Below are 25,356 nucleotides of genomic sequence, written 5' to 3'. Positions count from 1 at the left end.
AGCGAGCGAGCGAGGAGAGCTGGGGCGGCTGCCACAGCGCATGCGTGATGCACCCGCCGCCCCCCCACCAATGGGAGGCCCTCGCCGCGGCGCTCGGCTAGCGCTGCCTGGCGCCTTGAGCGGGCGAAGGGCAAAGGCCACGGGGCGGCAGCACGTGTGTGCGGGGACCCGGGGAGGCGCGGCCGGGTGAGGCGGGGGCCTGCGCGCGGGGTGCGGCCGGTGTGAGCGAGCTGCCCCCGGGCTTGTGCAGCGCCGGCAGCCGGGGAGCGGGCCGCGGGCCGGGCCCCAGCCCGGGAAGGGTGCCCCGGCGGGTGGCTGCCTGCCTCCCTCGCGGTGTCTGGGCAGCGTGTCTCGGAGCAGGGCGAGATCACGCTGGCCCGAGCCGAGCGAGGCTTGTTGCGGGCGTGCGGTGGGGTCCGTGGTCTCAGGTGACCCTTGGGTGGGTCTGGCGTACGGCAGCCGCAGCGGCGGGCACTTGCTCCGTGTGGTTGGCCGGACATAACTGAATCCGGCCCGTTATTTTCCGGTCTGTACCGGACCCCGTGGCTCGCCTTTGGAGGGGTGGGTTCGGTTCAGCTGTTGGCACTGGCGGTGCTTGCTGTGTAATGGGCGAGGTGCCAGGGCCCAAGGCAATTAGGTGCCAGGGCTTAAGCAACTCCTTTCCATTCATAACTGGTACAACAAGCCTAGCGGTGGCGGGGCTATGAACTGCCAAGCCTAGAGGTGCCGGGGGCTCACACCTGGCAAACCTTGGGACAAATGGAGCACTGGATGTAGGGTCTGATCCTGAGACGTGGTGGGCATGCGCAGTTTCCTGTGATTTTTTTCGGAGGAATGTTGGGAAGTTCAGCACCTCTCATAAAAAGGCCCAGTTTATGTTGGTGTCTTCTCAGTTTTCCCAGCTCTTGTTTGCCTGGTATCCAATGCTGTTTCCACTGATTTCAGTGGATTGGATCCTCAGTGACCAGACCTGCTTATCAAACCCAGGTCTCTTGCATTGTAAAGCCGAATGAACATAGGGCTAGCCCAAATAAGAGTCTGCTTTACTAGAGACAAATAACCATTAATTCTGGTATTCTTAAATCCTTCTCGTTAACGTTTATTTCAAGTGCATCTAATATTTTTGTGAATATTTGACATTTCAGATACAATAATAGTCTCTATGGCTGCAATTTACTCAGGAATTCACCTGAAGCTGAAAAGTGCAAAAACCTCTTGGGAAGACAAAATCAAATTAGCTCACTTTGCATGGATTTCCCATCAGTGCTTTCTTCCAAATAAAGAACAAGTATGGTTTTCTGTTGGTTTTTTTTTTAAATTGTTTTGTCAAATGCAGAAAAATGTACCAATTAATTGCTGTGGAGCCCAAGCTGATTCAGAGGATGAATCAAGATGCATTGCATAGCCTTTCACCTGTAGACACTGGTGCAAATACAGCTGCAATAGGGAGTAACTGAAAGTTGTTGCTGATGATGGTTGTGAAGTAGACCAGTCTGTTTCCTAATAGGCTTTCATCTCTATCACAACAATGACCACTAAGAGGCAGTCATATGGAAGTTTTGTTTAGTGGCTTCAGTAGAAAGTCCAAGTATAGAATGGGCTAAAGAATGAACTACCTTCTCACATCTAAAGATGGTTTTTCCAATTCAGGATTGGGACATGCTCATGGGGTAGAGGGGAGAGAGATGCAGTGTCCATGCTATACTTGTTTTGTGGATAAATTGAAGACCTCTGTCTCCAGAGTTGTAAGGCTAGCATCTTTCATCACATTTCCTACATGGCCCCCGCAAAGTCTGGCCAACCGTCTCCTGATAATGGCTAAAATGACCATCCACCAGACCAGGACGGGGAAATTGGACTGGTGGGGGAGAGTTCTCTGTGGCTGTGAGACCTGTTTCCTGGCACATTATCTGTATGAATCTGGGCATCATGACCATTCACTCCTTGGATTCTTCCTTGGAGTAGTGGGTATTGTCCAGCACATTCTCTGTGCGGTGTTCCTCTCTGGATACCATGTTTTGATCCTGTGACCTATTTTTTTGTTCCCTGTAAATAGTTGATTTCTGGGACTTGTGGCTCCTCCTTTCACCTGAGAGGGGCAGACCTTACATCGTTTAGTGGGCTTTGCCTGCTGACCCAGCTATCAAACCACCTAGCATTTTAGTTGAGAACTTAGCACAAGAAGGATCTGTAAAAGTGTTGTTTTTTTAAATTGTTCTATGAATTGCTTTAAAACATGAAATTAACCTTTAATAGAATGGCTAAGTGAGCAACGTTATACAATTTAATTGTGTATTAATGGTTTTTGCCTACATTTCCTTAGCTTTTTAAAGAAAAGTAAAACTTTTAAAATGTTATTTCAAAGCATCTTCTTAAAGAACTTGGAAAAAAATTAAGAAAAATCTTATTTATTTCACATCTATATACAAAAACGGAGCAGAAATTGAAGGCTTCCTCTTTACTCCCCTGGGAGACTTGGCTTCAGTGGCTTTAATAATTTTAAAATTATCTTATTATTTCTCTCCCAAAATTTAAAAACTCTATCGTCTTTGCTAGCAGAGATTGTTTCCTTGAATTTGGCTCAATGGGTTACAGTATGTGCTTCTTCCTTAACCATAGTTGTAGATCTGAAGGCTTTGTAAGAGCTGGAAACTTCATAATGGTTAGCATGGAGCTTGCAATCTATGTACCTTGAAAGTTCAGTGCTGACTTATGACATTTATAATCCTTTACAGGTCAGACAGGGCCTTTGGAGCTTGTAACTGTATAATGGTGATAGTGGAATTTATAAGATATTCAGATCTGGTCTGCAGACCCTCTAGTACATGGACTATGTCTGTACACCTTGTAAGCAAAGCAGACACTGCCCAAGGATTTTGTAAGCTCTACAGATTGCAAAGCTTCAGAGGGTTGTTTTTGTTTCTCTCTCTCTATATATCTATCTATCAATATCACAGAGAGAGAGAGAGAGACTGAAAAAAATAGGAACTCCAAAAAAGTTAAATCAGGCCTGTGCAATCATTCTATTCGGGGATCGAGATTTTAAATAAACGTGCAATCTTTAGGACAAGCTGTTTTTGCATTTTGGAAATGAGAACAGTTTTTATAAAGTGAAAATCCACAATTCTTTTCGTAAGTTCCCTCACTCAAAAATGTCCTCACTGATATAAAAATTTCATGTGAGAAATTTTCTCTGCTGGTTTAAGAGAAGCTGAAAGGAAATGCATTTTCACCCTTGAAATTAGCTTTACTATGAAGGTTAGAGCGTGAAGGGAGCCAAAATTGAGTTTAGAAACTGTTACAAATTCAGGCCCTGATCCTGCTTGGAGAACTGCATAGACAAACTTGTGTATCCATGTCAAGCTCATTCTCAGGTGTGAAGTGGCTACTACAGTTCTGTAACCTTTTCCCATGGAGGTAAAGATGATCACCCACAGCTGTATATTTTTGTTTGTTTAAATTACATAGGTATTACTTGATTGGGTGAGCCATGCATTGGTTTCATATTACAACAAGAAACTTGAACTGGAGGATGAAATTGTTGAGAAACTTTGGACGTACCTGGATAACATCCTCCATAGCAGAAAACTACAGAATCTCTTAAAGGATGGAAAGACAATCAACCTCAGTTTTTTGATTGCACAGGTAACTCAAACCAAACTCTTTGTTAAGTGATGAATGTCAGTGCAGTATGTGATACAATATATGACACTTCCTTTTAGAGGTAGGTGTTGTATGAAATAGTTAGGGATAATTTAGCTTACATTTTTAGGCCATTGTATTTATTTTCCCTTCTATCCCCTCTGTTGCAAGACAGCTGATATTTGTGGAGAACAAAGATTGAAAGCAACAACACTTCCCAATAGCCTCATACTCGGATGATTTCACACAGGTTTTCCCCTCCCCAAACTATCAGGGATGGAACAAGATTAAATATTTTGGTTAGTAAGTAAAGACCCAGTCAGGCAACCCCTATTCTCACAAGTAGCCTAGATGACTTCATTTCAGACTACTCATGTGAGAAAGAGTTAAAGGCTCGCAAATGTATATTAGTATAGGAAACTCTGGAAGATCATATGGCTGTTTTAGAGTATAATTGGAATTATTTGCTTACTAATTGAGATCCTTGCTAAATAGGTTGTCCAACTGGGGATAAGGAGGGAATTTCCCCCCCTGTTGGTAGGGACCTTGTTGGGATGGGGAGGGCATCTTGCCTTTCTTTTCTCTACAGCACTAAGTAAGTTTCTTCACGGTTAGAATGAGGTGGACTATCATGCATCATTATTGCTGCTGTTGTTCTTCTTACAGTAGTCAGTCAGGAATGGGGTCTCATGTCAGATGCTGTGCAGACACATGCAAAGACACGGTTCCTACCCTGAAAAATTTATAGTCTGAAAACGATCAATTGTCTATGCCTGGGGTCAGGAATAACCACTGGTGGGTCTATGTCCTTCCCATCTTCTGTTACTAATGATTGTTTAAGTGCTGTTGATGTGTCCAGCCGGAGCTGCCCAGCAAATAGAAGATTGTTGTCTGTTCCCCAATGACCTTTGTTTCTGTGTGCAAGGTTGATAGTGATGCTTTTTTTGTTGTTTTATCTTCAGGTCATAAATGAAAGGATATCCGAATCCTGCATTCAAAAATCCCGCGGAAATGTTGGTACAGTGCTAAGTTGTTGCAGGGGCATCCTTTCCACTCCGCCTCTCTCCATCATCTATACCACAAAATATGAGCTGATGGTAAATCTCCTAAGCAAGCTCTCCTGGCTGGCCTGTCAATGGCTGACCTCAGAAGATGCTGTGACCTCCCAGTTGTTTGATGTCCTCCAGCTGACCTTTGCTCAGTACCTCCTGATTCAGAGGCAACAGATCAACCCAAATCGTGTGTTTGGGCAAGTGACCAGCCACTTGTTTCAACCATGTCTGCTCCTGAGGCATTTGCTTATGGCCAGAGCGTGGACACCAGCTGATGATGGCCGCGTACGTCAGCATCTGAGCAGGGAAATCCGAAACCAAGTAGAGGCTGTGCTACAGGCTGGGATTTTCCAGCCTGAGCTCTTGTCCTCTTACAGAGGGGAGCTCCTGCCAGAAAGGGAACCGCAAGAGAAAAAGAAAAGGGCTCTTAAAACTATTCTGATGCCAGTCAAAACAGTGCTGTCCAAGTTCCAGGATGCTAGCTTTTGTGAATCAACGCTCCAGGTGATCATAGTAGCAAATTCAGTACCTCTGCTTTATAAGCTCTTTTTGGATTCTTACTGTAAGGCAGAAAACCACATGGTCTGTTTCCACATGTTCACCAGGCTTTTTGGCTGTCTAAGGATTTCTCACCTGCAGGAGGATCTATGGCAGGAGATGCTCTCGCCAGTAGACTGGAGCACAGAACTGCTTGCTGTGGAACAGCTCCTGAACTTGGTGCTCAGCAACGATATCTATAACGTTGCCGCTGACCGGATCAGGCACAAAGAGACCCAGTTCCAGTTTTACCGCAAACTGGCAGAAATGTTGGTGAATCGCTCCCAGGCTTCCATCCCAGCTTGGTTTAGGTGTCTCAAGACCTTGATTTCGTTAAATCATTTAATTGTCGAGCCTGATCTGGATGACCTTGTGGCCTCAGCTTGGATCGATGCAGAGGTCTCTGAGCCACGTACAAAGAAGCCTCAAGAGACTCTCATAAATGCCATGTTTCAGACTTACACGAAGCTGCGACAGTTCCCTAAATTCTTTGAAGAGGTTCTGTCTGTGATCTGCCGTCCAGCTGATGATGAGTTAAGGCTGCCAGTCTTGTCTGCTGGGCTGACGGCAAAGCTTCGTGAGTGCCTCCTCGAGCTGCCACCCAACCAGATTCTGGATATTTTGTTCCTCATACTGGAGAAGTGTCAGACTCAAATAATTCCTGACGTTAAAGATGATTCTGACATGGCACTGAAGCTGTTGTCTGTGAGCTCTGTGCTTCACACTTTTCTGTTCAACATGAAGAGTTTGGATAATGTCACCCCATTACCTGTTGTCCTTCGCACTCAGAGTCTGTTGGACAAGATGCAGAAAGAGGTAATCCAGCCATTGCTAGACCTATTGAAGGATCAGTGGGCAGACGAAGATAAACCAGGGCTTTGGCTAGAGAAGGTCAGTGATTCCGCGCTCCTCCTTGTCTGCACATGGGTGGAGGTTGACACTCTGCTTAGTATAAACTGCAGCAAATATGTGTCTCGACTGGCTGAAGCAGCTGGTGGTGGTACTGACTGTGCTGCAGAGAGCTGGGACTTCTCAGCCCTTCTCCCTGGCGTGGATAGCCAGTGTTGGAAGAGGGTAGTGAGATTCTCAAGTAATTTCTGCTCACCTAGTAAATATTGCTTAGAACTGCTCATGCTTCAGAAAATAAAAAAGATCTTAATGCAAACCAGTTTTCAGACTGAGGCTGATCTTCACACCTTGCAGCATGCCGCAGCTTTCATCCTTCATTCTGGAAGATCAAGCATGAGCATGGAAGAGTCCGAACCTTGGAATGGCAACATCAGTGCAATAAATGCTCTCACCTACCCCGCTGCACACTGGTACCTTGTAGTCTCAAATCTAACAATCCTGATTCCTCATCTTTCTCTGAAAGATGTAGAGTATGTTGCTGATGTGCTTCTGAAGACTTTACCATCAACTAAAGCTCCGGGAGTTTCTGCAGATCAGGATTCCTTCATCACAGCTGAAAAGGTTTCTAAAGCCTTGCTGCATAGTACTTTTCTTCCAGAAATTAAGGTGCTTCACTGTGCTTTTATAAGCCGCATTATTCAGCAGTGCTCTAGTGTGTTTTGTTCTGCTACTCAGGGCATCGTGGATCAGCCTATTCAACAGCTGTCTGCAGTTAATATACCATGGCATGAGGAAGTCCTCTCATCTTGCAAGATGGTTGGCATGGGGGAGGCACAGTCAGAAAACAATCAATCAAAGGCTGAACCCTTCATTTGCTGGACAACAATGGAAAAAATTGCTCAACATATATTGTTGTTAACAAGGACCGGTTCCCCCATTACTTTGGAAGAAGACCAGATAGAAAGCTTTCTGCATTTACTAGAGATGATTTCTGCATTGAAACTTGACAGTCTTTTTCCTTCAGACCATACCCGTTGTTTTCTCTTGCTGCTATCCTTGGTAGCCAATACCAGAGCTAACATCTCTTGCAGTAAGTTGCTATCATTGAAGTTTCTAATTACCTGCTTCCGCCTCCTAACATGCCTACAGACTGGCAGAAGTGTCAACTCTATCTTTAAAGTTTTTCATGCCAGTGATGCTCTTGAGGCTGTCATGACCGCCCTGTTTGCAGCCAGCAAGTGCTTTGCTGATGTTTTGACCACTCCCGCCTGGGCAGAATTTCTCCAGGTGATCCAAACCTTTTTGGAATGCTTTTTTCAGATGATTGTCGAAAAGAGGCAGAGCCTGAAACTCAATTTGGAAAAGTTCTCTTTTTTCCTAGCGAGCTGCAAACCATATGTTGATGCAGACAGAGGCAAACCCTGGAACACTGCAGTCAATCAGCTGCTCTTAGTGCCGCTAACCACACTCTGCCATGTTCTGACTCTGTACCTCCAGCAGCAGCCAGAGAAGAAACAACAACTGACAGAAATGCTGTCTGCTTTGTTGGAGCCAACAGTCCTCCAGACAGGAACAGCCATCCAGCTCTGCCTTAGAAACCTCACCAAAGACCAGCCTTTGCCTTTGGCATTCATCCCAGCTGTCTCAACTCTACTGAAAGCAGATCTGAGCTACATGTGCACTGGTCGCTTTATGAAAATGGAAGGCAAGCAGGAGAATCCTAAAGACCCAGGAAAATATCGGGAGTATTCCCACACTGAACTGTACCAAAAGTTTTACACTCAAGTACTGAGAGAGCTGACCTCTGTGGAAGGCCATCTCCAGTTCTTTCACTCTGCCTTGCAGTTTTTAACTGTTTTCTGCTCAGTAACAGATCTGTATCCTGGAGAAGAGACTGCTCTCACTGTGTTCCATGCTGTAAAAAAACTCCTTGCTGGTACAGAGCTCTTTTTTTCTTTTCTTCAACTCCTCCGTTTAATTTTGGAATACAGGGGTGGGTAAAAGCATCCAAGAGGTTCTTAAGAAAGTCACAAGATATCCACGTATGCTAGTCCATCAGTAAATTGGTCCTATCTTCTTAAGAAACAAACTGGGAAGCTTTTAGAGGGATACTGTTGTCATGACTGGGGCGCAGTGTTGACCTGTCTTGGTAGGGGTCTCATCTGGAAGGTCTTTGAGGATGTCAGCCACGTAGTTATTTTGATCTCCTTGCTTTCACAGAAATAGTTACTCATGTGCCTCAGTGCTCATTTTTGTGCAAAAATATGTATTTTGCCTATGCTAATACATGTTTTGTATGTGCACGTGTATATTTTGTGACACAAATCTATCAAGGTTTGAAAATGTAGCCCTTAGCCCTTTTTAAAATACTACGCTGTTCTCTAAATGATGGCCCAAGGCACTGAGAAACACCCCCGTAGAAATATTCTGTTTAGGACCATTTCACCAAATGTGGTCAAACTTTTTGGGGCTGCTCTGAAAATGCATTTTTTTTGGTCTTATGTATCTGGTATAGTAACTATCTCTGAAGGAGTTAATGGATCGGCTTAGTTAAATAACTCAGCACTTTTCACTGAAGATCTCAGAGGGCCTTACAAAGGTAGATAAGTATCATCTCCATTTAAAGGTGAGGAAATTGAGGAACAGAAAGACTACTGGCCTGGTTTTCAGAGGTGCTGAACACAGTATACTCCAGGCAAAGTCCATGATAGCTGTGGGTACTTGGCACCTCTCAGAAAGCCAGACCCTTTATCACCTGCACACAGTGAGCCAGTGACAGAATTGGAATTAGGGGAACCTGGTCTTCTGACTGCCAGTGTGATCTAACAACTAATCTATGTTGCCTCATTTAAAATATAACCTAAACTGACATTCCACATGTGCAGTGTAGTAGTACCAAAAAACCTGGCAATATTATTTTTGTCTTTGATGCCTGAAAGATTTGATTTAGTCTAGTTTACTACTACAGTGATCTTACAAATGTATATTACCCCCTGGTTGGTAGGGAATCACAAATGCACTTAATCCCTTAATTGTAGTACAATTCTGTATGGAGAAGCCTTTTTGTAAATCTGTTTGGGAGCCTGGCTGAAGCTCTTGCTAGTTGAGTTGCAAATAGATTTTTATATTGTGTCTATGTATAATATTTCTTGCACGCTGTGTATCTCAATTCTTTCCAGTTACAGAATTCACCACAGGAGGCAGTATGATATAAGTGTTAAAACAGGATTGGGAGTCAGGATTACCAAATTCTGACCCTGGCTTTTCTGCTGACTCCCTCTTAACATCTCTGTACCACACTCTACTCATGTACAAAGCTGGTATATTTATTTAGTGCAGAGGCATAATTAATGGTGATAAAATGCTTTGAGATTCTCTGATGAAATGTGCTGTAGAAGTGCCAGGCTTTAAATAGATTTAAATTATTTTCTCCTACAGAAAATCTTGCCACAAATCCCAGGAGTTACTGCTACATTCGGGGTGTTTGTGGAGCAGATAAATATGCTTGCAAAGTAAACCAAAATTTAAACTAGTCATAGATAATATAATCTTTGACTTCATATGTAGGAGACCTGGTCACTGCTAAACCGAGATCTAAGCATTGTCCATTAATATTCATGTGATGTGTGGCTCTCCTCCCAACACCCTGATATTCTGTAGCTTGTGATCAACTTGTTCCCCTAGCTTGTGAACAAGCCTCATTATGGGGTTTTCACAGAGTGAAAGCATTTAATCAAGATACTGACTGCGGGATACACAGTAGGATGGGAATGTTCTGAATGATACACTGCTGCTGTGGTTGGTGGGAGAAAGCAGTTCTGTGCGGGTGAACATTAAAAAATCACTCACAGAGAGAGCTCTTTTTCAAGGCTTGATTTTGAAAGGGTTTTTTTGGCAGTTCCCCAGGTGGATAAGCAATTCAGACGTGTTTGTGTCTCTTGAATATGCAGGTCCTGGCACCACAGTCCAGGTGATTCAAGATCTAGAAATGCAGCTGACAGAGTTGATGACTCAGCTGGTGGAGAGCTGCACGACTGAGGAGTTCTGTGTCATGATGAGGCTGGTGCTCCAAGGACTTGAAGTTAGCAATATTTGGAAACAAAATCCTAAAGTAGGGAACTTTGGGCTTATTTCTTATAATTTATTTTCTTTAGTTTTCTCTCCATGGCTTGAAGAACTGCAATAGAACATGGATGGTATCTGATAAAATGGGCAGGAAGAAAGACCGTGAATACAACATGAGGAACACATAGGAGTTTGGCTTTAAATGTGTGTGTGTTATGCTGCACACTCATGGTAACTTACATGGCAATAAACCTGGTGCTTAGGTACTGCGATGAAGAGTGCCCTAGAAATACCTGAGATCGATAGACTCCACTATGAAAAAGAGAGAAACTTCTTACCTATGAAGAAAGCTTTCAGGAGGATCCCCAGGCATTTAGCACTCTAATTCCCAGTAACATTAACAGGAGTCTCCCATCAGTGATTTCCTGTAGAGAATGCAGAAAGTCGACGCCTATGTGTTAATTCTAATATTACAAACTAGCCAAATAAAAGCTTTAATTTTGTTTCCTATTGTGTTATTCAGTAGAGTCCTCAGACTCAGCATCCAGGAAAAATTTGTCATAATTATGTAGGTGATTACCAGGAAGCTGGTTCAGTCCATGGACACGCAAAACAAAGATTTGCCTAGTTCATTTAAAAGTCACACCTAGTGTGGTCTGTTCTTTGCAGTTGTAGGTGTAAACTGGCACATGCTAGTATACATTTCTTGTAGTGTGGGTGGTTCTTTTCTTATCACAGTACTACTTAGCACTAACTGAGCACTTTTCATTGGCAAAGTGCTTTACAAACACAAATGTACTGATCGTCACAAGACTGCTTTGAGGAGGGTAAGTTAGTACAATTATCCCCATTTTTCAGATGGAGAAACTGAGACCAAGACCAGACAAAAGGTTTTATCACTTAAAAATTTCCCACTATTGTTACCACCAAAGCTGTAGCATAGACAAGAGACTTGCAGCCACTGGCATTTTAACCATTTTATTGTCCAAACCTACTCTGAACAGGGTCAGGTGGCACGGTGCTTTTAAACACCAGCAGTTATGTGAAGCACTGATTATATTAGTGCTCCCACTATTCTATTCTGTATAGGTTCTTATACCGTGCTCATTACTGTAGCATCTGAGCATCTTCCAGTAGTTGATTAAGTGACATGTAACATCTGTCGCCAATGGAACTGAATTGGTAGTTGTAACATTGGGAAGAAATTTGGCAAACAAGCCTGGCATAACCTTCCCCCCTCCCCCCCCCCCCCCCATTGGAAGGTTAAGTGACTTGGAACTCAGAGCCTTGCTGAAGCTCAGGAGTATCTGGCTCCCAGACCTGCCCATTTGGAAAAGGCATCTGTGTGTCATCTCTGTAGATAATGTCCATTTAAAAGAGAATCTAACCTAATCTTTCTACATGGTTTGTGTAACACTAATCTCCATAGCATATAGGCATTGAAGTCCACATGTTTTTTGGACTGTAAGGCTGAAATACACTGATGTTCTATGTTTTCATCTTAGTTCTTATAAGCCAATATGTGGTGACATGTTAGCTGGTAAATGTGATGAGATTATGCTGGTTATATGGCAGGCTCAAACCACAAGTGAGTTTCATATGTGTATGTTCACACTACTTCCCTCCATTATCTATAATGGCTACTACATGAGTTGATCTGCCTTTATTTTTAAATGTTTTAATGTCACGATTTGCTTTTAAAATAGATATAGTACAGTATGCTAAGGTGATTATTGCTCAGTGCAAATTCTGTTGAGCTGCTGATAATGTGATGCCTCCACTGAGAGGTGCCATATTTCAAGTGAGCGTATTTATCTTTTTGCAGTGATTGTTTATCCATTTTTTTGCAGGAAGTATTGTCAGCTGTTACGCTAACCAAATTGCTGGTCAACTGCCCGTTAACTGGAGAGAAAGAGAAAGCTTTCTGGTTTACCAGCCCACAGATAATCACAGCTTTAGTTGTAAGTACCTCCCACGGTATAAGTTACCTATCACTTTTGTTTGACAGAGCCTGAAACAATTGTGTCTGAAACATACATAAAAAGATATTTAAAAAAAAAAAAATTCTACATTTGACATCAGTTTGGCTAGGATCCATTTACGCTGTTTGGCCCAAATTTCCTCAAGTATATACCTGTATATTGGCATGGCACACACACTCATTCATTAACATCACCATTACTTTGAGGAAAATTATATCTTTGGGGCTGCACTGCATTGTGTAGAGGTTGAGAGCATCTCACTAGGCTACATGGAGATGCTTAGAGAGTTGCCTCTCCCCAGGCCTGGGCAACTCTTCTTCCGATCCAAAGGAGGAGAAAACTGTTCGTTGGCTTTTTGCTTTGCTACAAGGCCAAACTAATAAAAAAGAGCATATAAAAATGACTGAATAAGTGAATTAAAATAATTAAATCCGTTTCGTTACCTGTGTTGTGGCTGCACGCAACTGTAGTAGTGTTGGTGCTTGCCATCACAATGCCTGACTCTCTGGGACCAGAGATTGTCTGGCAGGGGCTTGGGGTGAGTCAATGTTTGTGAAGGACAGAACTATCCACTGGAACAGTGTAAAAACATGAACAGATGCAAATAGACCCTGTAGAACACATTCTGTATGCATCTTCTCTATGGGATTGTGGGATAGATGCAACAATGCACAGACCCTGCAGTGCTTTCAGGGAATGCTGCATGGGGATATGGCGCATGGCATGTGCCTAAAACAGATTGATTAGTACGGATGAGGCTTTATGCTGTTGCAGTTTGCGCCAGTGTACTCCTGCTGGTTCAAGTTGCAACAGTACAATTCTCTGGTGTGGAAGAAGGGGGTGGGTAGAGACAGCGGAATTCTTTTTTGTTATTGTTGTCTTGTCTTTCACATGTAGATTCAAACCAAAGAGGCTTGTCGGGATCAATCGCTGATTCCCACCATTGTTGTTCCTATACTGGAGACAGTAGCAGCCCTGCTGAGGCAAGGAGAAGAGATTCTCTCCAATCCCCATCACGTGAGCCTGGCATTCAGCATTCTGCTGACTGTCCCTCTGGATCATTTGAAGATGGAGGAGTATGGGAGCATCTTCCTGGGAATTCATGAAGTGCTGTTTTCCATACTGCAGTGTCACCCTAAGGTGAAGGGAGAAGGGGCTTGAAGGGTGGGGGATCAGAAATTTTAAGAAGCCAATCCCTGACCTATGACCAGGAGGTTGAAAACGTGGAGGTTCTGAAATAAGATATTTGGAAGCAAATTATCACAACCTCTAAAGTTAGATTTGGCCAAAGTTTTCAAAAGGGCCTAAGTTCCATATTTAAAAAAAAAAAAAAAAAAAAATGAGACAGGCACTTAGGCTAAGTCTCTTTGTAGATCAAAAGGTCTTAAGCACCTGGCTGTGTAAGTCACTTTTGAAAATTTTTGCCTCTAGTGCCTGTCAGCTGAAAGCTGATTTTTCCAAACTGTTTTCAGATGAATAAGTGTGTTGGTCCTTAAATCTCTGGTCCCTTGGGCAAGCACTGGTTCAGGACAGACAGCGGTAAATGCCCCAGGCATTAGAACAGCATAACTTTCAACCTCTGCTTTGTGGATGTGGGATTACTTTGAGATGATTGTAATTATTTGTATTAACCATAGCACCTACCAGCCCTAGTCAGGTACCAGGACCCCATTGTGCCAGCAGCCGTAGAAACAGAACAAAAAGACAGTCCCTTCCCTGTAGCGCGTACAGGCGATGTACCTTCCTTTAAAGCACATAAATCCACTCTTATTTTGGGATGTTGAATGTCATGCTGCATGTGCTGCTTTAATAAAGGAACCATCCTCAAAGCCTTTTTTCTGTACTGCATTAGGTATTTATCTGATCCTCTTTCATTTGATGTTCTTGCAGGTGATGCTAAAAGCAGCGCCATCTTTCCTGAACAGCTTCAATAGGCTGGTTGTTTCTGTTATGCACGAGGGGCGACAGAAAGGAGACAGAGGTGCTGTGTCATCATTTTCATTAACGTACCCGACTCTGAGTGGGTGCAATGCACAGAAGAATGTGCAGGACAGGGCAGGCTGTGTGTAACATTAGAAGTTGAAACAAAGTCCCAGGGCCAGATCATGGCTTTTGGGCCACTGGCCACATAGGCAGAAGTGAGGATGAGCCACGTAGCAATCTGCACTCTGACACTCTTTGAAAGGTTCTTTCCAGGCTTCATCCTGGGAGACTAGCATAGTGCTTCCATTTCGAACTGTAATCCTGGCTGGCCCCAGCACAATGACACAACGCAGACAGGGGCAGGGCTCCTTGTACCTTATGTCAGTTCCTCTCCCCGACCTTTGCATTCTCACTCAGAAACAGCCACAGTAGCCCCCATTGTATAAGGTCAGTGAAGGTTTTAGGAAAAGCATGTTTTTTCTGGTGTGGTGGCTCCAAATGCTGATGATTTACACCATCGCACTTGGGAAAGGGCTTTATATATGTGCTACTAAACAGAGCCCTGTGTTGCAGATGTTAGATATGCTACAGACTACATGTTCATCATTGTGTGTTAGATACAAAACCAGAATCTTGTACATGTTCAAAGTGTTACTTGGGATTTACTTATTTGACTCCATTAATTCACGTGGCTAAAACCAAGTTCACTGCTTTGAAATTTACCCCACTTTGTGTGTGTGTGTTATAACCATGTATATGCAATAGGCAAGTACACTAAGATATTCCAAAGGGGAGAGAGAGGAATGATATATTGATGCACCTATGGCATAAAAACTGGGGCTTATACATTTCAGTAGTATCCACATTTTCTAAAGAGAAAAATCAGCGGAAAGCTACAGGTTCAGGAAATGCTGTGATTTAGATACACTTTGTCTACCCCTGCAGAATTATTGTATTTTAATAATAAAAAACAAGACACATGCCTGAATTTTCCCCCCCACTTTCCTCCTAATTTCTATTAAGTTATCTCATTGCCTGCCAGTGAAGGATTGTTCCCTACAGAAAATTCAAGTCCTCTGTCCCATCTAGTTTTTAATGTCTCCAGTGATGGTGATTCTCTTTGGAGACTGTGCCATGTAATAGGTCTCATTATCAAGAAGCAGCTTCTTGATCTAGTATTCTGCAAGTGGCACTTCAAAAAAAAAAAAAAAAAAATCTGATGTTTTTGCTCTTTTTCCAGTTAACTGGGCAGAGGGCTGGAACATGGGAGGTACCTTCCCCGCCCTTCTTTCTGCTTGAATTCATGTAACAAAAGTTGGCTGCATCCTAGTGTATGGTGGAGTTGAAACAGCCTTCTGCCTTTATTCTTACAATATTGCCCTTGAAAGAGAGTCTATAAAGTGTTGTAAGGGATTGTTCATTTTCATAAGGGCACAGTTGCTTTTAAACCACTCTTCTGTTCTCACCTCTCCTGTAATTAAAAAAATGCATTTTGGCAAATCCAAAATATGAAACCATGGCTAGGTAGTTGCTGAAGTTTTGTTTTTTGGGTTTTTTTTCCTTGTATAACAATTTTTTTTAACCCCTAATTTTGCACCACAATTTGATTTCTGTTTTAGGGAGCACAGATGAGTTTGGAGTTGTATTGAAATGTGCACACTTGGTGGAAAGGATGTATAGTCACATTGCTGCAAAAACAGAGGAGTTCACAGTGTTTTCTGTCTTTATAGTGGCCCAATACGTGATTGAACTGCAGAAGGTAATATACACTCATCCACCTTAAAGTCATTTATAAGGTTCAGGTTGAGAGTCACTTATTGTTTAAAAGACAACTATTTTAAATTTTTTAAAAATCCACATGCTGACTTGGATGTCTTGAAATTTGCTGTACCTCCTAGGGATGCAGAGTAGGGATAGTGTTCTAAATTTGTGGTCATTTGAGCAAAGGTTCCTGAGATGATCTACCCCTTAAAATTGTTTTTACAAAATCTCCTGGTTCTTCTGGTGTGTTGGTTTTTTGTTTTGTTTTTGCATACACCTGGGGCTCGAACTATGGTTCTAATTCTCCCCAAATTGATCTCAGGTGCTTGGAATTATCTCGGCTGGTACATGATATCACTTCCCCAAAGGGGCAGTGGTGTCTTGAAAAAGTTAGAGGATAAAGTTTACTACGCCAGGTCAGGTTGAGCTTTCTGATGAATCAAAGAGAGAGTGATAGCCACGTGGGCATGTGCAGCAAGACTAGGGCTTTGTTGAAATCGGAGAGTTTGTAGGCAGCCCGCTCTTTCGGAAGGTGAGTGGCGAAAGGTGATGTGCTGTGGTCATTAAATCTGAGGACACTCATGCACTGAGTTTGAGCCCACCCTTGGCAGTTATCAGAGACCGCTTGGACATCTTATGCCTTGCTCTCTGCCTGCATTCTGTAGGGGTTTCTCTTGGACATTTTACCCTCAGACTAAAATTTCTGGTTTGAGAGCAATAATTTAGTGCTCTAAAATCTATAACCAGGCTCTAATCTTATTTTAGAAGTACTGCCAAGAATTTGACATTAATTAAACAGAGGAAAGAGTCTAGTAAGCAGTTAAGATGGTTACATCTTTCTCAACCATTTCTACTGAAAGCAAATATTCTTGCTCTTGCATAGTCTACAATGGAGTAGCTCCTTACAGCCAGACTTAATTTCTGAATTACTAATTTGTTCCAGGTTAGCCAATTTGGATTTCATTGAACACTGCCTGTGTCCATCAAAGCCTGCAAAATCCTCTTGTAATTAATTTGTGCTAGTGATCAGGGTTTTTTACATGTCTCCCTGTCCTAGGTTTAAAACTTCAACTGGGCCTTTTTCGTTTCTGTGCAGGACACACAGCTGCTCCATATCCTGCCTACTTACCCTAATTATTGATGTCCTGGTTATTGAATTTGCCCCAGCTAAGGCTCTAGAGAGTACTCGTGCTAAGGGCTGTCTCACAGCAAACTCTTTCCAAGGACTGCATTGTGTACGAGCCTCTCTGGGCCTGATCCATTGATATTCAGGTACCTTTCTGCAGTCGCCCAGCCAAGCGGGTTTGTCTTGCTCTCCTTGGCTGCTGCTGTTCAAATGTCCAAATCCTCATCTTTGCATCAGCCATCTGGAGCAACTGCTGGAGGATCAAAAATCTCCACAGTTGTTGTCTGGCTTAATCCACTTCTGTACAGCTTGCCGGGTGCCTCACTGGGCTGCATTTCACATGAGCGGAACTTCAGGCCGTCTCTAGACGGACATCATACTTGCAAAGTACTGCTGCATTTTAACACTGTGATAATCTTTGAGTGTCCGCTACTGAGAGTGCCACCTGTGCTGCCCGAACCTTCAGTTGGCCGAACAGAGGATTTTGTCCTTAGCTTCCCACATAATTCGGCCACCCTTTCAAGTAATGTTCAGCACGATCAGTTTCCTCAAGCTTCTGCAGTCAGAGCCATTCCCAGCAATAAGCTGGATATGGGTGATGGAGAGGAGTGACTGGAAGTAGTGCCATAGGGAACTCCCAACAGGGATAACTTTGGTGTTAACAAATCCAGCTGCTCCTGTCTTGCCTATCTTTTCCCCAGTAGGACTAACTGGGGTAAATTAAGTTCTTGCTGCCAGGTCCTTCTGCAACTCACTCACATGCTGTTCAGACTTGTCTGTCTGTACTTTTTTGTGGTTTCCCTTCCCTACCTGTTTTTTCTAGCAGTGTTGAGTAACTGATCCACAGCAGCATGCTCTCTGGTATCTGCTTTACCTGTTTCCACATCCTCAGCGGAAGCTGCCAGCTTCTACTTCCTTGCTCTTTGTAATCATTTTTATGTTTTTACCTTTCCTTTTCTTTTCCACAAACTGCACCCTCCCACACCAAGACCAGGCAAATCCCGCTTTGGTATCAATTGCAGCTGTGGGGGCTCCAGGTGAGGAAGGAGTGAAGAAAGGGAGTGGGGGAAAATATTCATTCAGTGTAAATGCAGGGTGCTCTTCTACCAAGTCCTCCTATCCCCCCCCCCAAATTAGAGGAATTAAAACTATAAACAGCCATTGCTCAAAAGATATTACTAGAGCATTTGGATGGGCAATCCATAAAGCAAACTGAGATACCACTATTCACTGGTTTCTGAATAAGAGCAGCTACTCCCTATACGAGAGTACGTATGGCCAAAGTTTTAAAAAGTGGGTGCATCACTTGATCTTAAAGTTTGCTGGGGTGTAAATCTACCCCACACTAGCTTGCCATGCACTAACTGTCCACATGGACCCTGCTGCTGTGCAGTAAGAGTCCCGAGTGAGCTTTGATCTACGCCCATGTCAAAAGCAGGGTAAATCAAAGCACACTATGAAGCTGTTTGTGTGTGGCAGCAGGGTCCACACTCAATGCACGGCAGGCTATTGCGAGGAACTAACTCTTCATTTAGACATGCCATCAGTGTTTCAGAACAGAGTCTTTCATATATAGAGCATAAGTTTGTTCTGCAAATAACAATGAAAGTTAATGTTTGAATCTCTTTGGTTTAAACATGCTGTTTCACTGGTTTTAAGCCTCACTCTTTAAAACCTGCTCAGTAGCTATGCTCACTAATTATAGAACCGCTGACTGTTCCGCAAGTGGTGTCTGTTTTAATTTTCACATACGGACATTTTCAAGTTATTTGATTCTGTGTTAGAGCGTAAGGCCTCTTGAGACTTTAGCTAAAGGGTGCGGTGTAACCATATGCCTAACTAGTTGATGATAAATAACTGCACAAATGAATCTTTGTTTGGGGATTCATATGTTAATGGAATAATTGAGCATGAGGAGGAGAGTTAATGAATTGGTGGGACACTTACTGAATTGGTGACGTGGAGTTTTCTTTTTTAAAAAAAAAAAAAAGAGGATCGATCTCAAAGGGGAAAGGGGCTGGACCTGTACATGCTAGAAAGCACTTGTGACCTCTCATGTTGCTCTGAAAGAACAGAGGAGAAACCCCTTTTCAAAGTAGATTTTTACAAAGGCTGCACACACACTTGTACTCTCTCAATCATAAAGGGCACTTTCCCCTGATGAAAAATCTAGTTTATCAATATTTATCACAACAAATGTAGACCCTTATTAATTATTCTGAAATAAACCTCGAAAAGTCCATCATTGGCCCTGGGTACACCTGCAGCCTCTTCCACATGCTTGATCTCACCTTTCATGCATTATCTCAGAGCTGCAGCATAATTCAGTAATGATGAAATAATTCTTCACACACTTAGCCATCCCCCATCAAGAGTTCTGTAACGCAAATTGGTCTTGCTAACTATGTAGACCATAACACGTGTGTAGGTAGAATTAACTGCCAGCTCACAGTGGCAGTTGTGTAAATCTCATAAGGTTTTTAGACAGTGGTTTGTGGGAATTGCATTGTAGAATAAAGACAGTCAAGAGGAGTTGGCCAAATTCAGATGTGGTGTAAGCAGGTGTAACTCCACTGCAGATGCATCTGCTTACACCAGGTATGAACTTGATCCAAATTCTCAATTATAGTGGCATTTCATGCTGTTCCTTCTGTGCAGCGATCAGCTGGCTCTTCATCCTCTTAGAAGGCAGCCCCTGCCCCTTCACTGCTCTGTGGCCTCAGAGCAGAAAGAGAGCCTGGACCCGACACAGTCATTAGGAGTTCACTTCCATAGTGAAGAGTGTATTACTTGCCTCAGGAAGAGAGGAAAATTCTGAGTTTTAATGAGAGCCTTTCATGCAGTTTTCATTATGCTCGGAGTGCAGAAGCACAGGTCTGGAGGCACCAAGTTAATTTTAGTATTCAGCAGAGATAAGACCTATTTCTGTGGCAAGAACAGCATGATCCGCTCCAGAGGCCACCTGAATCTAAAGCAGTAAAATGTTCAGTGAGCGGGTTATGATCCGAGGATGTGTTCCAGTTTGCCTAGAGCCCCAAAACACTCCAGAGTCAGCCTTGATGAGCTTTGTTATGGGGATTATGGCAGTTGTGGGAAGACAGCGTGTCTAGTGATCAGCAAGGGACTGAGTTAGGAGTTTTAGGTTGTATTCCCAGCTCTGCCATTAGCTTGCTGTATGACTTAAGGCAAGTCTTTTAATTTCTGTGTGCCTGGGGTTCCACGGGGTTAAAATGGGTCAAGTAGACACACACCTGAGAGGGTGTTCTTTAAGGCTTCTGTAATTAATGTTTATAAAGCAAATTGAAATTCTTGGGTAAAAGTTGCTAGATAAATGCAGTTATTAAACTGGAAGAGGCAAAACAAACTAACCATTTTAGATGTAGGCTCACAGAAGGACTTGTTCCTAACTGAGATTTCAGTGTGCAGCATGCAGCTGATATGTTGGCTATTGTTCCGTCTCCTGAATATGAAGGAGGTGTACAAAAAGCTGCTGGAAAAATCTATTCCAGGATGGGTGTCTTAGAATATTTTACTGTAGGGTTTTTTTTGTTGGGATGATTTCAAATTCTCCCAAATATAACAGAGCGTTTACCTGAACACTCAGCACCGCTGCAAATTTTAATATACAGGATTATATATTACTGCTGTGTTTTAAATCAGGTTTGCAAAATCGGGGAGATAATTTATTATCTAATATTTTACACGGTGTTTTAACAGACCATTCTAGATGGGCTGATACCTTGGATTGTATCTTGTCAGTACTTTTATTTCCAGTCACTTGACGTATACTAACTATGGAAAGTAAAAAGTTTCATGAGATTTTGTTCATCTCCTAGGTGACCTTACTTCCAGCTGTAAAGAAACATCTAACTGAGGGAATGTATCACATCCTAGACCTTTGCATTGAACGCGACATCAAGTTCTTAAACGCATCGCTACAGATGGGCGTAAGAGAAGTCTTTAAGGAATTGTACAATGATTATACCCACTACCACAAAACTAAAAAACATGGGGAGAAAAAGTACACTGCGTGACGTATCATTCCTAACATTTGCATAATCAATAAGAACTTGATCTTGTGTGGAGCTGAGAAACCTCAGCTCTGATTGAGTTCAGGATGATCAGCACGTTGCAGGATCATGCCATCAGTTGTTTTGCTAAAAGTAAAATACTGAATTATATGTCCCTGTATAACTGGCCTTGACATCTATGGTAGGAAAAGGACACATGCTTAGGCCTCGGCCCTGCTGCAGCTGTGCAGAGCCCCACTGAAATCTTTCTCTGCAGCCTGTATATGTGCTACTTATTGCAGGATCTGGGGCCTTATGTAATTTTCCTGTGCAAGCAAAGAATGTACTGAGTGAAAACCTTCAGTTATTATACAACTGCCCTGCCCTGTTTACAATGGGGAGCAGCGCTAAATAATGGTAAAGTGCCCCACGCCATACTTTGTTTTACATTCATGCTAAATAAATTTATTTGTGTGCAACTGTAAAATATTCAGTCCGCTTCTGTTACAAAATTGTGTAAATACAGATTTTTAGAAAACCTGGAGTGGTGTTTGTATCTGTCTAGCCAGTAAGTTTTTCTACTGTGTCTTATGAAGTATCATCATAAACACTGACCTGCTAGAAAGCTTTATCAAATATCTCCTTTCTGTCAAACCCAAAACACAGCTGATGCTGCCCTCCTGTGACTGTTTCATAAAATCACACATACTCACTTAATTTGCGCAAATATATAACCAAAGTGAATCATTCTGCCTGAGTGCTTTTTGGTATCTTTACAAGTAATACCTAAGCTTTCCATAAGTGAAAGAGATTAGAGTGGGGGAAAAAGCTCTTGCTTTTATTTTGTTGACTTTATGTATAGTCAATTTCAGTCTTCCCCACATCATTAACCAATTATTATTTGTATTACAGTAATGACCAGAGGTCCCTTGTGCTAGGCACTGTACAAACACAGTGAGATATGTCTGTCCCTGCTGCCAAATACTTACCTACCTACCTAAGGGTGGGGAAGGGAAACAGGCCCAGACAGATGAAGTGACCTTCCAAAGGTCACACAGCAAGTCAGTGCTGAGATGAGCCAGAATTCAAGTCACCTGTCTTTGAGTTCAGTGCCCTCTCCAGTGGGCAATGCTGCCCCCCAGCTTAGGCTCCTGGAAACTGCTCCAGGCAGGAAGACAATGGAACCCCATTGACTCTAGTGCCTGCATGAAGCAGTTTGCAAAAGTGGAGGCATAGTAATTCCCCTCCCTTTTGTTTGTGTGGAGCTTTCACCCAGCAACAGGGAAGAGAAAAGGATATCTAAGCCCTGGTCTACACTAGGACTTTAGGTCGAATTTAGCAGCGTTAAATCGATTTAAACCTGCACCCGTCCACACAATGAAGCCCTTTATTTCGACTTAAAGGGCTCTTAAAATCGATTTCCTTACTCCACCCCTGACAAGTGGATTAGCGCTTAAATCGACGTTGCCGGCTCGAATTTGGGGTACTGTGGACACAATTCGATGGTATTGGCCTCCGGGAGCTATCCCAGAGTGCTCCATTCTGACCGCTCTGGACAGCGCTCTCAACTCAGATGCACTGGCCAGGTAGACAGGAAAAGAACCGCGAACTTTTGAATCTCATTTCCTGGTTGGCCAGCATGGCAAGCTGCAGGTGACCATGCAGAGCTCATCAGCACAGGTGACCATGATGGAGTCCCAGAATCGCAAAAGAGCTCCAGCATGGACCGAACGGGAGGTACGGGATCTGATCGCTGTTTGGGGAGAGGAATCCGTGCTATCAGAACTCCGTTCCAGTTTTCGAAATGCCAAAACCTTTCTGAAAATCTCCCAGGGCATGAAGGACAGAGGCCATAACAGGGACCCGAAGCAGTGCCGCGTGAAACTGAAGGAGCTGAGGCAAGCCTACCAGAAAACCAGAGAGGCGAACAGCCGCTCTGGGTCAGAGCCCCAAACATGCCGCTTCTATGATGAGCTGCATGCCATTTTAGGGGGTTCAGCCACCACTACCCCAGCCGTGTTGTTTGACTCCTTCAATGGAGATGGAGGCAATACAGAAGTAGGTTTTGGGGACGAAGAAGATGATGATGAGGAGGTTGTAGATAGCTCACAGCAAGCAAGCGGAGAAACCGGTTTTCCCGACAGCCAGGAACTGTTTCTCACCCTAGACCCGGAGCCAGTACCCCCCGAACCCACCCAAGGCTGCCTCCTGGACTCAGCAGGCGGAGAAGGGACCTCTGGTGAGTGTACCTTTTAAAATGCTATACATGGTTTAAAAGCAAGCATGTGAAAGGATTACTTTGCCCTGGCATTTGCGGTTCTGCCTTTGCAAAAGGTTTCTGGGGAGGGCAGCCTTATTTCGTCCTTCATGGTAGGACACTTTACCACTCCAGGCCAGCAACACGTACTGGGGAATCACTGTAGAACAAAGCATTGCAGTGTATGTTTGCTGGCATTCAACCAAAATCCGTTCACGCAGTGGGAGGAGGCAAAATGCGACCTTGTAACGAAAGCACATGTGCTATGTATGTAATGTTAACAGCAAGGTTTACCCTGAAAGAGTGTAGCGACTGTTTTATAAAATGTGTCTTTTTAAATACCGCTGTCCCTTTTTTTTTCTCCACCAGCTGCATGTGTTTCAATGATCACAGGATCTTCTCCTTCCCAGAGGCTAGTGAAGCTTAGAAAGAAAAAAAAACGCACTCGTGATGAAATGTTCTCCGAGCTCATGCTGTCCTCCCACACTGGCAGAGCACAGACGAATGCGTGGAGGCAAATAATGTCAGAGTGCAGGAAAGCACAAAATGACCGGGAGGAGAGGTGGCGGGCTGAAGAGAGTAAGTGGCGGGCTGAAGACAGGGCTGAAGCTCAAAGGTGGCGGCAGCGTGATGAGAGGAGGCAGGATTCAATGCTGAGGCTGCTGGAGGACCAAACCAGTATGCTCCAGTGTATGGTTGAGCTGCAGCAAAGGCAGCTGGAGCACAGACTGCCACTGCAGCCCCTCTGTAACCAACCGCCCTCCTCCCCAAGTTCCATAGCCTCCACACCCAGACGCCCAAGAACGCGGTGGGGGGGCCTCCGGCCAACCAGCCACTCCACCACAGAGGATTGCCCAAAAAAAAGAAGGCTGTCATTCAATAAATTTTAAAGTTGTAAACTTTTAAAGTGCTGTGCTTAAAGTGCTGTGTGGCATTTTCCTTCCCTCCTCCACCACCCCTCCTGGGATACCTTGGTAGTCATCCCCCTATTTGTGTGATGAATGAATAACGAATGCATGAATGTGAAGCAACAATGACTTTATTGGCTCTGCAAGCAATGATTAAAGGGAGGAGGGGAGGGTGGTTAGCTTACAGGGAAGTAGAGTGAACCAAGGGGCAGGGGGGTTCATCAAGGAGAAACAAACAGAACTTTCACACCGTAGCCTGGCCAGTCATGAAACTGTTTTTCAAAGCTTCTCTGATGCGTACCGCGCCCTCCTGTGCTCTTCTAACCGCCCTGGTGTCTGGCTGCGCGTAACCAGCAGCCAGGCGATTTGCCTCAACCTCCCACCCCGCCATAAACGTCTCCCCCTTACTCTCACAGATATTGTGGAGCACACAGCAAGCAGTAATAACAGTGGGAATATTGGTTTCGCTGAGGTCTAAGCGAGTCAGTAAACTGCGCCAGCGCGCCTTTAAACGTCCAAATGCACATTCTACCACCATTCTGCACTTGCTCAGCCTGTAGTTGAACAGCTCCTGACCACTGTCCAGGCTGCCTGTGTACGGCTTCATGAGCCATGGCATTAAGGGGTAGGCTGGGTCCCCAAGGATACATATAGGCATTTCAACATCCCCAACAGTTATTTTCTGGTCTGGGAATAAAGTCCCTTCCTTCAGCTTTTGAAACAGACCAGAGTTCCTGAAGATGCGAGCATCATGCACCTTTCCCGGCCATCCCACGTTGATGTTGGTGAAACGTCCCTTGTGATCCACCAGAGCTTGCAGCACTATCGAAAAGTACCCCTTGCGGTTTATGTACTCGGCGGCTTGGTGCTCCGGTGCCAAGATAGGGATATGGGTTCCATCTATAGCCCCACCACAGTTAGGGAATCCCATTGCAGCAAAGCCATCCACTATGACCTGCACATTTCCCAGGGTCACTACCCTTGATATCAGCAGATCTTTGATTGCGTGGGCTACTTCCATCACAGCAGCCCCCACAGTAGATTTGCCCACTCCAAATTGATTCCCAACTGACCGGTAGCTGTCTGGCGTTGCAAGCTTCCACAGGGCTATCGCCACTCGCTTCTCAACTGTGAGGGCTGCTCTCATCTTGGTATTCATGCGCTTCAGGGCAGGGGAAAGCAAGTCACAAAGTTCCATGAAAGTGCCCTTACGCATGCGAAAGTTTCGTAGCCACTGGGAATCG

The 25,356-nt window shown here is 43.9% G+C and overlaps 2 protein-coding genes across 5 annotated transcripts; both read left to right on the top strand.

The window, feature by feature from the left end:
- Positions 1 to 23: 23 nt before the first annotated feature.
- On the top strand, positions 24 to 21,489 carry URB2 (URB2 ribosome biogenesis homolog). 4 transcript variants are annotated; one of them, XM_048843898.2, is made up of 10 exons: positions 24 to 186; positions 1,146 to 1,288; positions 3,469 to 3,645; positions 4,605 to 8,016; positions 10,031 to 10,191; positions 11,996 to 12,106; positions 13,025 to 13,267; positions 14,018 to 14,108; positions 15,670 to 15,809; positions 20,774 to 21,489. In XM_048843898.2, exons 2-10 carry the CDS (start codon positions 1,163 to 1,165, stop codon positions 20,969 to 20,971), a joined length of 4,659 nt encoding a protein of 1,552 aa, XP_048699855.2. In that variant the 5' UTR covers positions 24 to 186; positions 1,146 to 1,162; the 3' UTR covers positions 20,972 to 21,489. The 4 variants fall into 4 exon arrangements, with proteins under 4 accessions (XP_048699855.2, XP_074982999.1, XP_048699856.2 ...); XM_048843899.2 differs by lacking the exon at positions 24 to 186 and adding an exon at positions 218 to 428; XM_048843900.2 differs by lacking the exon at positions 24 to 186 and adding an exon at positions 218 to 439.
- Positions 21,490 to 21,617: 128 nt separating this feature from the next.
- LOC125633917 (uncharacterized) lies at positions 21,618 to 24,094 on the top strand. Its single transcript, XM_075126223.1, has 2 exons — positions 21,618 to 23,186; positions 23,574 to 24,094. The coding sequence occupies exons 1-2, from the start codon at positions 22,607 to 22,609 to the stop codon at positions 24,092 to 24,094; spliced, it is 1,101 nt and encodes a 366-aa protein (XP_074982324.1). The 5' UTR covers positions 21,618 to 22,606.
- The last annotated feature ends 1,262 nt before the right edge of the window (positions 24,095 to 25,356 follow it).

This window comes from Caretta caretta, chromosome 3 (genome assembly GCF_965140235.1).
Source record: "Caretta caretta isolate rCarCar2 chromosome 3, rCarCar1.hap1, whole genome shotgun sequence".
Classification (NCBI taxonomy): Eukaryota; Metazoa; Chordata; order Testudines; family Cheloniidae; genus Caretta; species Caretta caretta.
Note: the sequence above shows the minus strand (reverse complement) of the source record. Positions and strands in the feature narration are given on the sequence as shown.

What these genes read in the sequence shown, in the direction of transcription:
- URB2 (XM_048843898.2), top strand. Translation starts at nt 1,163, where the DNA reads ATGGCTGCAATTTACTCAGGAATTCACCTGAAGCTGAAAAGTGCAAAA. An exon ending in AGATAATCACAGCTTTAGTT is followed by an intron (nt 12,107 to 13,024) that starts GTAAGTACCTCC and finishes TTTCACATGTAG; the next exon opens with ATTCAAACCAAAGAGGCTTG. An exon ending in GCGACAGAAAGGAGACAGAG is followed by an intron (nt 14,109 to 15,669) that starts GTGCTGTGTCAT and finishes TTTCTGTTTTAG; the next exon opens with GGAGCACAGATGAGTTTGGA.
- LOC125633917 (XM_075126223.1), top strand. Translation starts at nt 22,607, where the DNA reads ATGCAGAGCTCATCAGCACAGGTGACCATGATGGAGTCCCAGAATCGC. An exon ending in AGGCGGAGAAGGGACCTCTG is followed by an intron (nt 23,187 to 23,573) that starts GTGAGTGTACCT and finishes TTTCTCCACCAG; the next exon opens with CTGCATGTGTTTCAATGATC.